Raw genomic sequence first — 15,934 nt, 5'->3', positions numbered from 1 at the left:
CATCTCAAGTTTATGCCCTATGCTGCAAGGAACAACAGGATTTACACAGAAATGTCATTAATGGAGTAACTGGTTGTGGGTTTTGTTTATAATGCCAATAAATTGATGTTATGTTTCTTTACTTGCAGCTGCACTGAGAGCTTGTGCTGATGGAGGTGCCAATCGGCTCTATCACATCATGGAAGGAAGCCAGGACAGGTATGTGAACAATAAACTTCAAGTCATTGAAGTCATCTCTTCTCAATGAAAGTAAAACATGGAGGAACAAGATCTGTTTGTTCTGTTACTGAGGTAGCTGCCTGCTCTGTGTATAGTACCCTCACAAACTGTGGCAGGTAGCATATTAATTTTCCCTACATTACTTTTAATTTTCCTATCCAACTACAATGTTTAAAAACACATAGGTAGCCTGAAATACATTTTTTTCTTAAGCCAACTGGCCTTTTTTCCTCTTGAAAGCTCTGCTCTCAGTCTGTCTTATTTTATGTATCCGTGCCTTTGATGCAGCCTCTGAAAAAACTTGCTGTTACCCTTGCAAGGGTTGACTGGAGGAACATCTGATGCCTCTCACCAGGAGCTGAAATAAAGTATGTCCTCTTCATTCTTCCTGTGAGGCCTTAGAGGAAATCTGTTTTCTTTCTGAAGTGAGATGGGTAATAAAATAAAAAGTCTATTTTTCTTTTTTTAATTATTTCTATATTAGCATCAGGGTGTCACAGGTGACCAAAGGCAAGTACAGAAGTGTCTATAAATGTATATGCGAGGTGAGGAAATATGACTAAAAGGAGAATATGTTCTTGTTTTCTGTAATGACACATGAAATCGTAAAATACCCGTTTTCTGCCCCAGAACTGTTGAGCTGGGGTTGTGATGCAAAATACTGCATTCAAGTGCTTTCTCATTTTTGCAGCGGAACCATGGAATGCTGTGTAATCTGTTACTAATGATCCTTTCTGCTTGTCTTTAGTATTTTCAGTTGTTTTGATCAAGAATTCATAAAGAGATAGTTTAATAAAAGCAAATAAATTAATAAAGCTGACTCTGAGGGGAAAGGAATGAGACAGGTATTTGGCAGAACTTAGAAACTTATGAATAGTTTTGTTTGTACATCGAAATCTGATACATATTTTGTGTTTTCTCTCATGGCAAAGTGTATGATGGAGACCAGGGGAAGCTTGGTTTCCTCCTGCCCTTCAGAATAAAGACCAAAGTTGGAGAGGAAGACTGTACTCTTAAAGTGCAAGTTGACTTAAAATTTCTTCCTTTGTCACCTGTGAGAAGGTTGATGGCTGAGATCTACAACTGCTTAAAACCAAGACTAGAGTCTGTCAGGCACTACTAACTGTTTTAGGAGTATCCCTTCTGTACTCTTCTATTTCTCTTCTCCTAGTAGTTGCTCACAGAGCCATTCACAACTTAATCTTGAATTCAAACAGAAATCTGTTTGATTTGCAGCAAGCAGTTCTCTTTGATAACAGTGATGCTTCCTGGAGAACAACATTTTACATCTTTCATTTTACCTTCTCCTGTAACCCATTCATCTCTTCTGCACACCTTTATGTTCTTATTAAATAAATATAATTCAGGGGAAACTGGATGATTATACATTGACTGAATAGTTCTTTCAGTCTTACATACTTGGCCCTTGGAGTACTCTTTTTCTCTATCTTTCTTCTTCTTATCTTAATTGCTTTGGGTAGGTATATTTTACCTTCAAAGTGATTCGTTTGACAAAAAAAAAAAAAAAAAAAGACCTGCATAATTTTGATTTTTGTCTTTAAAGAAATCATTCTGCTGGGAAGAATATTCATTTACTTCTCTGAAGTATTTTCCCTTAAATTCCCTGTCCAGTGTTATTAAAGAGCTGTCTGCTCAGACTCTACTGATATGCTAATCATTTTTTAATGCTGTCTTAACCTTCTGTTTTAAACTCTATTTTATTCAAAGCCCTGATATCTAGTTGTGTTGTATCAAAATGTAAAAACTATAGTCCTTTATTTATATCTCTTGGATGTTACAGTCTTTCTAGAAATAAAGAACTTGATTGATATTTTGGGCTTGATTCTCAGTGACACCAAAGTGTGTGAATAGTCTTACAGAATGGGAATAAATACCATTCTTGGGAAAGGACAGCTTGGAACAGGGGACTGTTACAGGGGTGTCTTCCTTTGGAGACAAGTGAAGTAGTTGTTGCTATTTTGAAGGGTCTATTTCCAAATCCTAGAAAAACATAGGGCTGGAAATGACTTCAAGAAATCCATCCTTCTTTTCCTCTGCTTTAAAGTGGAGACAAACCATACTTTATGCATACCTCGTTAGCTGGCTCTTAAAGGGAGGAAGCCCATCACATCCAGCTTCCTCAGCTTTAGGCTAAAATACGCCCAGCTTGTTTGTTCTTTCTTATTGGTCATCTTTTCTTATTGCTCTTATTGACCTCTCTTCGTTTAGTTCCAAACTGTATCTTAAAGTGCTGTGGCTGAAGCTGGCAAGATGCTCTACAGGAGACTTACCCAGTGCCGAGCACTTCTTTAACTTGCTTCTCGTGTTCAGTCGACCTATGCTGTTGAATGAAAAGCAGCAAGAGCAGGTTCAGGGGGGCCCATCTCCTGCCTCCATCAGTTTCTTGACTTATTTGTGTGCCTGAGTGGTTCACGTGTTCCCATTAAGCAAAGGAAGCTCTCACCTTCCTCCCTATGGTACTGCTCAGGCTGGCTTAGCAACGTGACCTCGGTTGATGAGTTTAATGTATGTAAGATGTTGTATGTCTTCATCTGTGTGGTGCCATTTTTATGATGTGTTTGGTTGGTTTTCCCATAAGTTTTTGTGACAACTAGCTCAACAAATCTGAATTGCAGTTATTCTTGTTTAAAAACAATCAAACCCAAGAAAACCCATCATTTTTGTAACTAGTAATAAGGAGAAATTGTAATTTATTTATTTTTTTCATTGCTTTTTCATATTTTTTCATTAAAACAAATTGCCTTCTAGAGCAGTAGGGGTAGAAGAGTAACCAAAAGGGCAGGATAACTTTTCCTTTGGGAGGCCTGTCCTTGGGAACTCTGAGTGTTGGGAAAGGCAGCAGGGCAGATGGGATGGACTCCCGTGACCTGTTGCTTTTCTTTCCCTGGCTCTACAGCCCTGAAAGGTTATTTTTCTTAAGACTGTGGTTTTCCTTTGTTAACATCAGTTCCCACTTAGAAATAAGGATTGCTGAACCATTCTTGATTGCTAAACATTTGCAGCTAATCAGAGTTAAAGGTGAGTTACTGATCTTTATGGGATTTTTTTGCTTTGCCTCGTTCTGTCTGCCTTGCCTATCCTGTTATATATTTCCTTGAATCACTATCAAGCACTGTTACCCACTTCACAGTTAGGTTGTTGCTTATCTGTATCACACTACGGCAACTTCTTTCTCAACACTTTCTGATTAAATCTTAAGGCATCGATTAACCTGTGTGTCACTGGCTTTGGGGTATATGAAGGTGAAGATACATCGAAAACTATCATTGTATTGGCACTTGTAAAAACAATCATTAGTCCTTGTGTCTCAGATGCTATTTTCCAGAGAGAGGTCAAATCCATCGTGTACCCAGGTTTTGCAGCATTAAGAGTTTCAGGCTAAAGAGGAGAGCAGTGAGCTCTACAAGAAGGAGGATAATCCTTTCATAAAAAAACCACCGGGTTTCTGGGGTTCTGTTTAGTATTTCAGTATATCAGACTTACTGTATGACAGGAGGTGGGTTGCCTACAGTTACTAAGAACATCACTGTCACTACCTTTCTAGTTTCTTTCTGTGAGCTGCATAAAGTGGAGGAGTAGCAGTGAAACTGAAAAATGGTGGTGTATATTCGTGTAGCATTTTCTATGTATAAAACATCCATGAGGTGAACTTGGGTGATGCACAAAAATGTAGTTGCTGCTGTGTAATTCTCCTCTGAACTGGGCATGCAGAGGCATCCAAGAAGCTCTGATTCTGTGTTTGAACATCAGAAACAAATTTTGTAAATGTTTCTGGTTGACGTAGCTGCTAAATTTCAAGCACAGACCTCAAAAAAGTCTTCAAAGCAACTTATATTTAGGAATACAGATTGCTACATTAATTTTGTCTTTAGGCGACACTGTTTCCCCCCCCAAGGATTTAAATAAGCTGTTTAGTCAGAATGAATCGAGGGTATTGGTTGTACAAAGTGATGTTACTACTATAACTTGGATTTAACAAACCCTTCTGTGTCCTAGTCTGTGTTGAAAAGCTGAAGAGGAAAATAGGAGTCTTAATTGTACAGATTTTAGAGCTTACGCTTACTGAGTTTTGTACCTGTAAGTAGCAATGAATAAATTTAGACATATCACAAACTTTTCAGTGCTGACTACTCCTGAGGAGTTTCTTGTACTTCACGTGCCTGGAAATGGTTCCCAGGGTGAGCTGTTCCATCACCTTCCCAGGGACTGAGGTGAGGCTGAGCAGCCTGTAGTTCTCTGAGCCTTCCTTCTTGCACTTCCTGAAGACGGGAATGACACTTGTTTTCCTCCAGTCTTCAGGCCCTTCTGCCAGTCACCAAGATTGATCAAAGATTATCAAGGGTGGCCTTGCAATGACATCAGCCACCTCCTTCAGCACCTGTGTCTGCATCCCGTCTGGGTGCATGGACTTCTGTGTGTCCGTTTTGCTTAAGTGTTCCCTGACCCAGTTCTTTACCACCAAGAATGCATTTTCCTTGCTGCACTCTTTGCCCTGGTCTGTGGTACCTGGGAATCCTGAGGGCTGGTCTGGTGAGCAAAGCCTGAGGCAAAGGTGGCATTTGGTGCCTCAGCCTCTTCCATGCTCTGGGTAGCCAGGCCCCCTGTCTTATTAAGCAGTGCACCCACATATTTTTAAGTCTTCTTGTTGTCACCTATACACATATCGAAGCTCTTCATGTTGTCTTTGACATCCCTGGCTGGATTTAGCTCTATTTGGGCTTTAGCTTGCCTAATTTAATCCACCCCCAGGCAGAGCTCCATGTGTTCCAGCTGCTCACACATAACAGGCAACTCCTTCTCAGTCCATCTTCCCAGCCTTTCCCTCCTAAAGAGCCTTCATCCTCTCATTGCAAGATTCCATCCATCTTTCCGCGATGCCAACACGATTGTAGCTCTGCAACTGCACACAGGTCTCTAACTCATCATGGTTTTCCTCATGCTGCATGCATTCTCCAGGGCTTTGTTTTGCCTCAGAGGTTTGAAAAGGAAGCAATAGGCTTAACCTCTGAGCAGGAAGACTAAGCTAGTGTAACTTCCACGAGGAGAAATAGTCACATATTTTCTTGCGTGAAAGATGGAAAGATAACTCATAGTGGAGCTGTCTGTATATTTTGATGGCTTCATGTGAGCCTTCTGGCAATTAGTGAGGGTTATTAGGGCTAATGCACCAGCTGTCCTTTCTTCCTTTTGTTGGCTACTTCAGTTGGCTCTTTAGGCAAATTCAGTGTAAGTTATAATCTTAGAAACCACTGTCTGCATTGTCAGGATCATCAAAAAAGAAACAGTGGGGCAACACCTAGCAATACCCATATGTAAAATGAGATCATTTGTCTTATTTCCTGAATAACCTTCTACTCATGGAAAAGTGGGTCCCTAATAGGATTATAGAGTGAGAAATTAATATATACTTCACTGTGTTCCATATTGGATTAGAAATAGGGTACTTATGAAGGTAATTAGCCATTGATGTAGCTTAATGTAGGGTTGAGAGGAATTCTTTGCTTGAACTCTTCAGATTAAACGAGATATTGTTTTTAAGCCATCTTATATTCAGGAAAAATTTAGAGCACTGATGCAGAAAAACATTGAATGAGATTTTCTGAGTGTAGAGTTATACCGGAAGAGTACAGTGGTCTTTCCGTGTCTTTAAAATCAGTTCATTGTACATTTTGGGGAGGATGTCAGATAGTTATACATGTGAAGTTTTTGCTTTATTAATGTTGATATAAGGATATGTTTCAGTAACGTTTAAAAAAAAATAATTGGCCTCTGAAACCGTGTGGTCAAAGCTATTTGAAATGGCTTTCTCATTGCTGCTGGTGGTGAAGAGTTCTTTGAATTGAGGGATTACAGTCTGAAAGCCAAGAAGGTTGAAAGCTGAGGCAGTACTTTATTTGTCAAATGGCTTAAGGAAATCTTTTACATCAGACGTTTTTGCCTGACCTAAAAATTGTAGCAGTGTTTAAAGATCAAAATCAAGATCTTGAGTTTATCCTAATAAATTCTGCAGGACTGTTCAGAAAACCCATCCTTACCCACAGTTGGCTCCTTTAGGAAATACCTGACTTGTGGTCCATTTTTAAATCCTACTTTACTTTAGAAAATAGCCAGGCACCAACAAATTTCAAGAAACCAGAACAACTTATCTCTCAGTGTTTGAAAAGATGAATCGATTTGGAGTTGCATAAGGTGTTTGTTTCAGTAGTACAGATGGGAAATTCTCAAGGTACATTAAGGTCATCTAGTTTTTGGCTTTTTTAATTTATTTCTTCAATTAATTACATTCACTAGATTACATTTTCAAATACATTTTTATTCCGGTAACTATGCACTGTAAATATAATTCAAAGTTTTTTTTCAGAAACTATGGTGAGCTGAATATCAAGAGATATTCATAGATTCAGTCCTCAATTTCAACCACAATTAGCCTCCCCTGTTGGGCGGTGTTCCCTGGAAGTACTCGAGCAATAACATCGCTAGGCATATCCAGCTTGTTTGGTCTCTGAATCAACACTCCCAGAAATGACAAGGGGTGAAAATCATTGGTGGGGTTTTTTGGGTTTTTTGTTGTTTGTTTTTTTTACTGCCAGGTTCTTCTTGATATTAAAGAGCAATATAAAGGCGGACCAGGACTATGTATTGTTCTGGAGTTATTGGCTAAGTCACTATAGTGCTTTGTTTCTGCTTAGACATCAGCATAGTTAGTCATCAGCTTCTATGAAGGAAAAAATCTTGGAGTTACATAGCCATGGTTCGGATTCACTTGAGAATTTTAGGAGGTGTAGAAGTACTGTGCTTTGCAGATCACACAAAGCGGAGATACATTTTGAAGGAGACGCCAGAAACCAGCTGCAAAAGCTATTTTACAGCTGGGTTTGGTTGGAGGTGCTTCTAATTGTAGTTACTACTGTATTCCATAAACCATAAGAGAAAATGGACATGGGCTTTTCCAACATCACCTCAACCTGAAAACAAACAGCAGATCATATAATCTATTTTTTTTAAAAAAAAGATAAATGGGCTTATAAATATTAGCAGAATTTAGTTAAGTTGCTCTTTATGTTGAATTTACGTTGCTTTTGCTAGTCAAGATGGAAATTGTAGAATAATAGTAATATTTAGAACTAATAATGATGGGAGGTGACAGTGTGGTCTGTTGTTCTGACTCCTGAAGGTCAGAGCTCTCTTGGAAAGAAGGCTTAGTCTCATACTCTTACAGAAGCTATGAAATGGCTGAGGTACACCTGTGTGCATATATGCAGATGTACCTTGCTGCTTTTATTTCAGGAGACACTGAGAGTAAGTTACTGCCTTAGTACAGGACCATGCTTTACGGGAGAAGAGTGAAAAAGAAAAGCCCTCTTAGGCAGAACTTCTGGATGCGCTTCAGAAGCGGCAGAGGTACATACACCAGGTTTCATCCAGAGGAGGATGTCTGCTGGTTAAAGTGGAGAGCTAGGAATCAAGACACTTGTTTTGTTCCCAGTTTGTTCAAAGTCATCCAATGAGTTACCAAATCATCTGAGATTCTCAGTTAGTCACCTTTAACATGGGGGCAAATAGCCCTTAAGAAGGGCTCAAATGCTGTTCTCGTTCGTGTGGTCTCATGGTTTTCTGATATTTCCTTGCTAAGAGCTGTGGCTATAAAAGGGCCAGCTATCATTCCTCCTGGAATTGGTATTTAATAAGGAGTAGTAGGTCCTAGGTTGAGGCAGACTTGATCTCCATGCATGCTCCAGGTACCTGCATGTTTTAGTGTAAATCCACAGAATTTCTTTTTTTTTTTTTACCTTTTTTTGGTTTGTTTGTTTGTTTGATACCTCAAGACATTCAAAGACAGCATTAAGACCCTGTTGTTTTAGCTCCACAGATGTAAGTGTGAGACTCAGCTTTTCTGGAATGATCCTAATCATGTTAAAGAGTAGATGGGAAGGACCCGGATAAAAGTCTGGTGAGACAGAGTGATAAGCAAATACAAAACAGATGGACAGTTTGACTTAGAAGCCAGGTCTCCTGGCTGCCAGTGAGGTGCTCTGCCCATAAAACTGTGCTGCCCCAGCAAGAGCACCATAAGCCAAGTTATAATTGCCAACCAGGAAAATAAAGGGTCACAGTTTGTCCAGAACAGTAATTCTGGAAAAAAAAACTAGGAGAAAAAAAAAAGTGGCTGAGGAAAGGAGAATATAGGGACTCTTTCAGTTAATCCCAGGTCTCTCAATCAGAGGGTTTGTATTGTTTCAGCTGCTTCTTCAAATAGCTGTGTCTGTGCCCCTGGTGTACTGTAAGTGGAGGAATGTCATCGCCATCTGGGTGATTTCTAGCTTTATGACATGGTAAAATCATTTATGGCCACCCCGATGCTGGAAGTTAGGACTTTGTAGTGATAAAATATCTGTGCATTGAGTCACAGCTGGAAAAAGCAGCTTGGGAAAGAGTCCTGAGCTGGCCTGAGAGCACTCTGCACTTTATAGTGTTTTGGTTCATTGTGCCTAAGGAGTAATTCTTGGGATCCAGGGAAGGCTGGCTCTGTGTGTAGTATTGGGGTGAAATGCCTGCCTGTGTTTCTTTTGGATCTCTGAATATCAATAGAAATGAAGGATTAGGCAGGCAATGCTTGCTTTTATGGAGCAGTACTTTTTACAAGCATTTGGGGTGGGCCGGGGAGGTGGAGGAGGTGGCAGTTTTCCTGTGGCTGAAACAAAGCAAAACCAGAAAGTTTTTCCAAGTCGCAAACCAGCGTGGGACTTTGCTGCAATCGTACTTGTCATTTGTAATTTAAAATACCAACTTTGCATTGAACGTGACAAGAGCGATCGCGATCTTAGGTTTGAAAGAAGCTCTGTTAAGACGCAGTATGTCAAGTTCAGTGTTCAGTCTGGGAGCACAGAAATACATGTGCTATCGATGCCTTAAAATGAACGTATGTTAATAACTAACCTTGAAGTTGACCGATCTGAACTGTTGCCCTTCACAGAGATTTAGGGAAGGATAACTAGTACCTGTTCACCTTTTTGGCTGCTTTTTTTCACAGTCTAGAAAATTCCTGGAGAGAGAGGGTATAGTCCCTTCCAGGTGACTTCAAATTACACAATATTACTTAATGCGATGGAACACAAATAACACCCATAGATAAATTATTCAGATTAGGTTTTGCTGTCTCTAAAATGTTCTTTCAGTAAACTTATTAGTGATTGTTGGAGCGTAAACATCTTCTGGATGTTTATTTCTTGGTTTTCTTTCTTATTCTCTTTCTTCAGTAAACTCTGCTGTCTTTTTATAACGATGTGAAAGCCAGAATTTCTGACTTTTAACAATTTGCATTCAAATGGGCACCTTTATTTTGAGAACAGATGATTGTGTACTTCAAATCTGTTTAAATTTAGTGGTAGTGAAGCCAGTAGCTTGTGAATGGGAGACTTTGTGCATTATAGAATATAATGAGAAGTAAAACTTTAAAATATAAATCCATTTATCTTTAAACTATTTTTCCTAGTTCTTCTGCTAAGATTTGTTTTTAAATCTAATTTTATTCCAAGAGTGTTTCCATTTTACAAGTGGGCTCTTACAGCTTTTCATTTTAAAACGTTTTGTGCCACAGTTGTTTTCACAGAAAATGCTATCAAGAACAATGAACTGCATTCTCAAACTACCACCAAGGCTACTTGTTACAGTTGATAAATTAGAGCAGTTAATAAATTAACTCTTTACGGCCAAGTGATGAGTACTTTGTGCCTCTTCTGACAAGGATAAGCCACGGAGCGAAAACTGCAAAACCAGTTGCAAAGCCATCCACATGAAGGGTTGAGCATCAATGAATCAGTTGGACTAGGTGAAGTTGCCAAGCAGCTCTACAAATTGAAGACACAAGGATTAGTCCTTGGTAAAAAGTTAGAGCCCTGAAACATGGTAGAGCCAGTTTTGTTCTGCTTCCAGAAATAATTTGCACAAGCATGTGGATAAGGTGTACAGTGGTACCTCCAAAGCTGCTTTTGGATACATTTATATTCAGAGAAACTAAAATCTTCTGCTTCAACTCATTGTTCATATAAAAATCACACTCCTGGGTGTGCACACTCCTCTACAAGCAACATACTACCTACCTTATTTAGGTATCACTCTGGGTTTTATTTTTGCAAAATGGGGGAGAAAATGCCTTTATGTGGTTGTATTTTTAAAAAAAGAGATACTTTTCTGTCTCCATCTTGCATACAGACTTTATTCTCAAAGAGTATTAGGCAATGTACCTGAAAACCATAGTGAATGTCAGTTATAAAGAAATGTAGAAAATTCTAAAGTTGCAGAACATTTTGGGCAAGGGAAGAAAGATCTTTTGGGGTAACAAGTGAAAATACAGAGGGCAGCTGGAAATGGCATAAGCTGCACAGAAATATCTTGCCTACCCATCCCAAAAAACTGGGTAGAATGACATCTGATCATGTGTTAGGATGTGAAACTGGTAAGGTAGGTTGGATCCAAGGTTACAGAGGGTCCTAAATGGATATCAGTGAAGGTCCACTGGGCTTGTCTTATGATGCTTCTCTGCCTGTGTGAGACGTTCTGTACAAGCAAGTCTAGAGTTTACCTGCAAACTGATTCTGGGGTCTCTGGAGAACTCTGGACCAGTATCAGTATCTCATTCAGCTCTAGCTCGTTAGCTCAGCTAAGAAATGGAGAGTGGTTGGGCTGAGGCACGCGCTAAGGTAATAGAATGGTTTCTGATACCAGAGTGAGCTTGTTCTGTATGCCATTGGCAATGCCTCTACTTGCAAATACTTTCCATCTCACTTATCTTTTTGTAAGCACTTGTGTACACATAAGCACCCTGAGAATAGATCAGCACTGCACAGATACGCCTAGAAGAGTGAACTTTGGAGAGATAAGAAAGAGAACAGAGCAGTAGATGAAGGGTTAGATGACAGTTTCAGAATACCATCAAATTACCTGTCTGGTGTGAGACAGTCTGATCATGAACAAATTCAGAATAAAGATATATTTGTCCCACAGTAATTCTTTTTAGCTCAAATAGGTACATATGCATGTAACTGTATAAAGTATTGAAAATGGACCAAGGAAGAGATGCATTCAAGTAAAAAACTCACAGCTTTTAGTGGGGTTTGGCTGATGTCCTGGTTTATGCCTTTGAGTAGCAATGAATATTGAACTAAGTTGACTGCAAAATAAAAAAGTCAAACAAAGAAAACTTGAGAATGAATACAACTCAGCGTTGTTTAAATTTGTATTTTATTCTAGAGAGCAAAAAAGCAAACCATCTGTCTCTGTGGGCACACTACCTGCAGATTCTGCTAGAAATTAGGTTTTGGGTTTTTTTTGGATTTTGAAACGCACGCGGTGAATGGGAGACTGCAACTCGTTCACAGTAACTTTGGCAGAGCTTTTAACACAGACTTTTTTTTTTCTTTCTTTTTTATTTCTTTTTTGTGTTACTTAGTTTCTCTTCTTCAATGTCACAACACAACACAGGAATAGATAAGGCCTGTGCTTGCCAAATAGTGACCCAAATCACCTTTTGTACAGATTCAGGATCTTCTGTTGACTTAATTGGGAAGGGATTAACCTCTAGATGGCTAAGCAATTACACTCTCTCCATACGTAGCCCTGAATTCTTGCAATATAATTAATGACTTACGTGGTGCATCACTTCTCCATGGTGAGTACAAGCAGGGAAACTGCCACAGCTGGGTCTTATGTTTCCAGCAACCTGGTACTGTTCCAACAGCCTGTGAAACGGGAGGAGCAAGAGTGAGACTCTCACTGCAACTTTGTCAGTACCCAAGTCTTCCAGAGACAGGGATGTAATCCATTTTTATCCCTTGTGGTTAACAAACAAACAAAAAACCCTCAACAGCTTCTAGCTGTGTAAATAGTGTTTGAGCATCTATTACCCTGATTTCAGATTTGAAGCCAGCATTGGCAATAGTTGGAAATTGTTACTGCCTATTGTGTTTGGGATTACTCTGCGGTGCCCACGCAGTGATCAAAATATTTAGAATAGTCTTTGGAAGCAGTAACACCAGGAATGAAATTCATGCTACAGCAATAACTTGTTCTTGGACTAGTAACTCTTGAGGGATATCCCACCTACGCGAGCTGCTTGACTCTCAAACTGCCTGGCTTTCCCTGGTTGTTAAGAAACTCCAGCTGGAATAAGTTTCTTGTTTCTTTTTGAAAGTAAGCTGAGTGGCCCATTCAGGGTATCACATCATGTGGCTCATGGGAACGTGTAGGTAAGATGTTGTGGATCAGACAGAATACACATGGCAGTTTGCTCTGTATTTCCTACAGTGTGTCTTTAAGTATTTTAATCTCCATGTAAAAGGTGCCTGGCATATGGAAAAGAATAGAAGCAGTAAATAATCATATAGCTGTTCCCCTTCATTTATTCATTATAAGCGTTCTATATAAAGAAGAATGACTGTCTAAGTGAAGGCAGTGGATTAACTCATTAGTGTGGAGAGAGCTCATACGATGCTAGTGAAGAAGCTTGATAAGCATCAGCAGGTTAGCAAAGGTATATTTTTAGAGCTCTTGATGTACAAAAACCTGACAGAGTGGGTAGCAATGGCAGTGGTTAAAAGTGGATTAAAAAAATGTCACCTCTTTTTGTTCAGCACAAAAGAGAGTGGCATACAGGCGTAGCTCACAATATTTAGTATGAGGGTAGCAGGATTTGTAGGTAGGCTCCCCACACACACACACTTTTGTTGTTTTTATAAATAAGTGAGTGAACAGAGTGATTTATTCCACACACACCCCTTTGCAATTGGTGCGTGTTACAAGTCCAGTGCCCTCATTCAGGGTGCTGGTCATCCAGCTGTGGGCCAGTGTGGGGAGCAGTGCCTATGGTTGTCACCCCCTCTGTGCAGAAGCGAAGTCACTCTGCAAGGGCTTGAAATCATACAGCCTTTCTGCACTGGTACACAGAACTTGGGCTGTCGCTGCTTCTGTGCCAGCGGGACTTTTGCCTCGGTGTTCAGGAAAGCTGAATAGGTTCGGTGAAAGTTGGCACAGGCATAATCTAAAAAAGGCAAAAATTGGGAGGGAGAAAAACAGGATACAAGGAAAAGGATGTGAAGGGAGTGAAATTGTTTTTGACCCCAAAGCAGAAAAAGAGAAAAGTTTCTGGAATAAACCAATCTAATAACTCCAGTGGAGCAACTGTTACTCTGTCACAAGAAAGAAAGAAAGCAGGCTCTGTAGTAGTAAAGACAAAAGAATGTGATTTGACTCTGCAAGTTCCAGCAGTATCTGTGGGAGGATTGATGTTTTCTAATTTTATAAGCTGCAGCAGGCATGTTAAATGCTGGTGACAGATCAGATTGGAATTGTGTGCATTAAAGTATTTTGAGTGGTAAGAGAAAGACAGACTGTCCCAAAAATACAACTGAAAAAGAGTCAGTAAACAACTCAGTGCCATTTTTTTTTTTGTTAAAACATCATCTGTAAGATCTGACAACAAATACTTGTAATGAAGAAAGTGACAGATGCGAGTGTCAGCATGCCTTTTTTTTCTGATGCTTTTAATTTTAGGGGGAGGGGGGAAACATGCATAATGTGATTTTGGGATGGTTTTGTACAGGAGGGAATCGTGTGAAGAGCATGCGTGGATTGAAGGGGGTGTCAGCTCCCGGAGGGAATTCTTAGGATGGTGAAGAATCCGTTTTGAAGAGTTAACACTGCTAGCAAGTGAGTTACTGAACCCACACCCCCTCTGCAAGCATCTGCTCTGATTGGCAGCAAGGGGCCAACATTGATCCATCATTCCAAGCTTTGCAGCAAAGCAATGAAAGCAGCTGTACGGGCTGTGGTTCTGCCCCTCGTCTTGTGAAAAGGTTACTGCTCTCTGACTTTCTTTAGAGTCAAAGTGTTTCAGATTGAACACCAATTTCTGACAAAGATAGGAGCTGGAACTGTGCTACACTGTCCTTGGGCTTGGTGGGGTACTTAAGCTTCTGCTGGCTTAAACAAATTGGAATTACATGGGCAAATCCCTCCTCGTTTCCTTACTCCCTCTTCTCTGCCCTGCAGTGGAAGCAATAGGGAAGAGTGTCCATGATCATGTTTGCTGTAATGAGCCTGTCCTCTGGGGAAACCCTTGCAGCATGTTTTAATGTTAATCTAGTATCAATTGATGATTGTAATTTATATGCTTTAGTTCTTGTTCATTAAGTGACCACATGCAGGGTTCTTGTATTTTGTGTGTTCCCCATAAAAACCCATGCATTTCATTAAATCTAAGCATTAAAGGAAGTGCTTCCCGGCAAAGCAATATTCTAGCAGCATGTTGCAAGTGTTACAGGAGGGTCCCAAGGTCACAAACTCCTTTCAAAGGTTAATTAAGTCTGAAAGAAAGGTATTGCGTTGTAATTAAATGGTAATGAGTTGAGAGGCCATGAATATTTGGTATATAATGCAGTACCACAAGGCAAAGCCAAAATAATCTGCAAATTTATTATTTTATTTAGTATTCTATTATAAAATACCCTTGGGTGTCCGTGTAATTTTTATTCTCCAACTTGCCTATGACAGAAGGGGGATTAAGTGGTCAGCGCTGTCATGCATATATGTGATCATAATACACCTCGGGACTGGTTTCAAGAACTCTAATAGCATTCCCGACATGCTGAAGAGGGCTTTCATCAGGAGGGTGATGCCTTCCCCGTTCTGCGGGATCTCATTTTTAATCAGAGTGGAAAGTGCTTTCTTTGCCACATTCACACTGGAAAAGCAGTGGCAAGTTTTGAGTCCTTCCAATAGCGCCAGCAGAAATACAGGCGCGTGCGTGACCCCATTTAAGAGCTCATCAAAATTTCCCTTTTAGTTCTTGTGCTTCTGGGGTTTAATATTTCAGCATGTTCCAAGTGTATTAGGCAGGATCTTGGCACAGGGCCACAGACAAGTTGTCAATCCAAATGTCGGGGTTTTTTGCTTTATTCCCTTCCCTCTCCCCCTTGTAAATCAGCTGATTTGGACGTTCATGCACTGGCTTGCTCCAGTCTTATCTCTGGAGAGTGGATAATTTTAACTCTGAACATATTATAGGAATCCAGAGGACAAACACATGGGTTACCAGTAGGCTGTAGTTTTCGTTCCTTACTTCTGTGTTTTAGAAGTAATTTTCATTATTTATTTTTTTTGGTTTATCTGAAAACTGCCTTTGTAAACTGTTTTTCCCACCTTGTGAAAGAAAGAGATGGAGAAATCTGCTCATACATACTCATCCTTGGGCTAGACAAAGGGTGGGCACAAATCCAGGAACCTGCGTTTTGAAAAATTCTGTAAAAGTTGAGGCTCCTTTTACCTTACATCAGCCTTTCCAGGTAATGACACCAGCCGGGAGTACAACTGAAAAGAAATTGTTGCTCTTCTATCCCGCAGCTCATGGATGCTGCAGCCGCCCTTCCCGAGCCTGGGACCCAGCTGGGCCCCTCCCCCGCAGCTCTGCAGGGGGACTTTGTGCACCGCCCCCCCTTCTCTGTCACGGACCTAGGTAAGAGAGGGGGTGGTTTAGGATGTTAGGGAGCCATTGGCAAAAACCACTGGTGGTGGGACCCCCCCAAAGCGCTGCAGCACGAGCCCCGGCAGCCATTGCTCCCTTGCGCAGGCGTGCCGCAAGTCCTGGAGTGTGTGGGGTGAGTTTGGAGGGGGGAACGGTCCAAAATCTTTGTGCCTTGTT

The 15,934-nt window shown here is 40.4% G+C and overlaps 1 protein-coding gene across 7 annotated transcripts in view; it reads left to right on the top strand.

The window, feature by feature from the left end:
- Positions 1-15,934, top strand: part of TPK1 (thiamin pyrophosphokinase 1) — a 313,127-nt gene that overhangs the window by 119,499 nt on the left and 177,694 nt on the right. For all 7 annotated transcript variants that reach the window (XM_055708511.1, XM_055708515.1, XM_055708509.1 and 4 more), the window contains one exon: positions 129-198. In XM_055708511.1, the coding sequence (XP_055564486.1) occupies positions 129-198 (70 nt within the window). The remainder of the gene's footprint in view (positions 1-128; positions 199-15,934) is intronic.

Source organism: Falco cherrug, chromosome 4 (assembly GCF_023634085.1).
Source record: "Falco cherrug isolate bFalChe1 chromosome 4, bFalChe1.pri, whole genome shotgun sequence".
In the NCBI taxonomy this organism is placed as follows: domain Eukaryota; kingdom Metazoa; phylum Chordata; class Aves; order Falconiformes; family Falconidae; genus Falco; species Falco cherrug.
The sequence above is the reverse complement of the archived record's forward strand: the minus strand, read 5'-3'. Positions and strand labels throughout refer to the sequence as shown.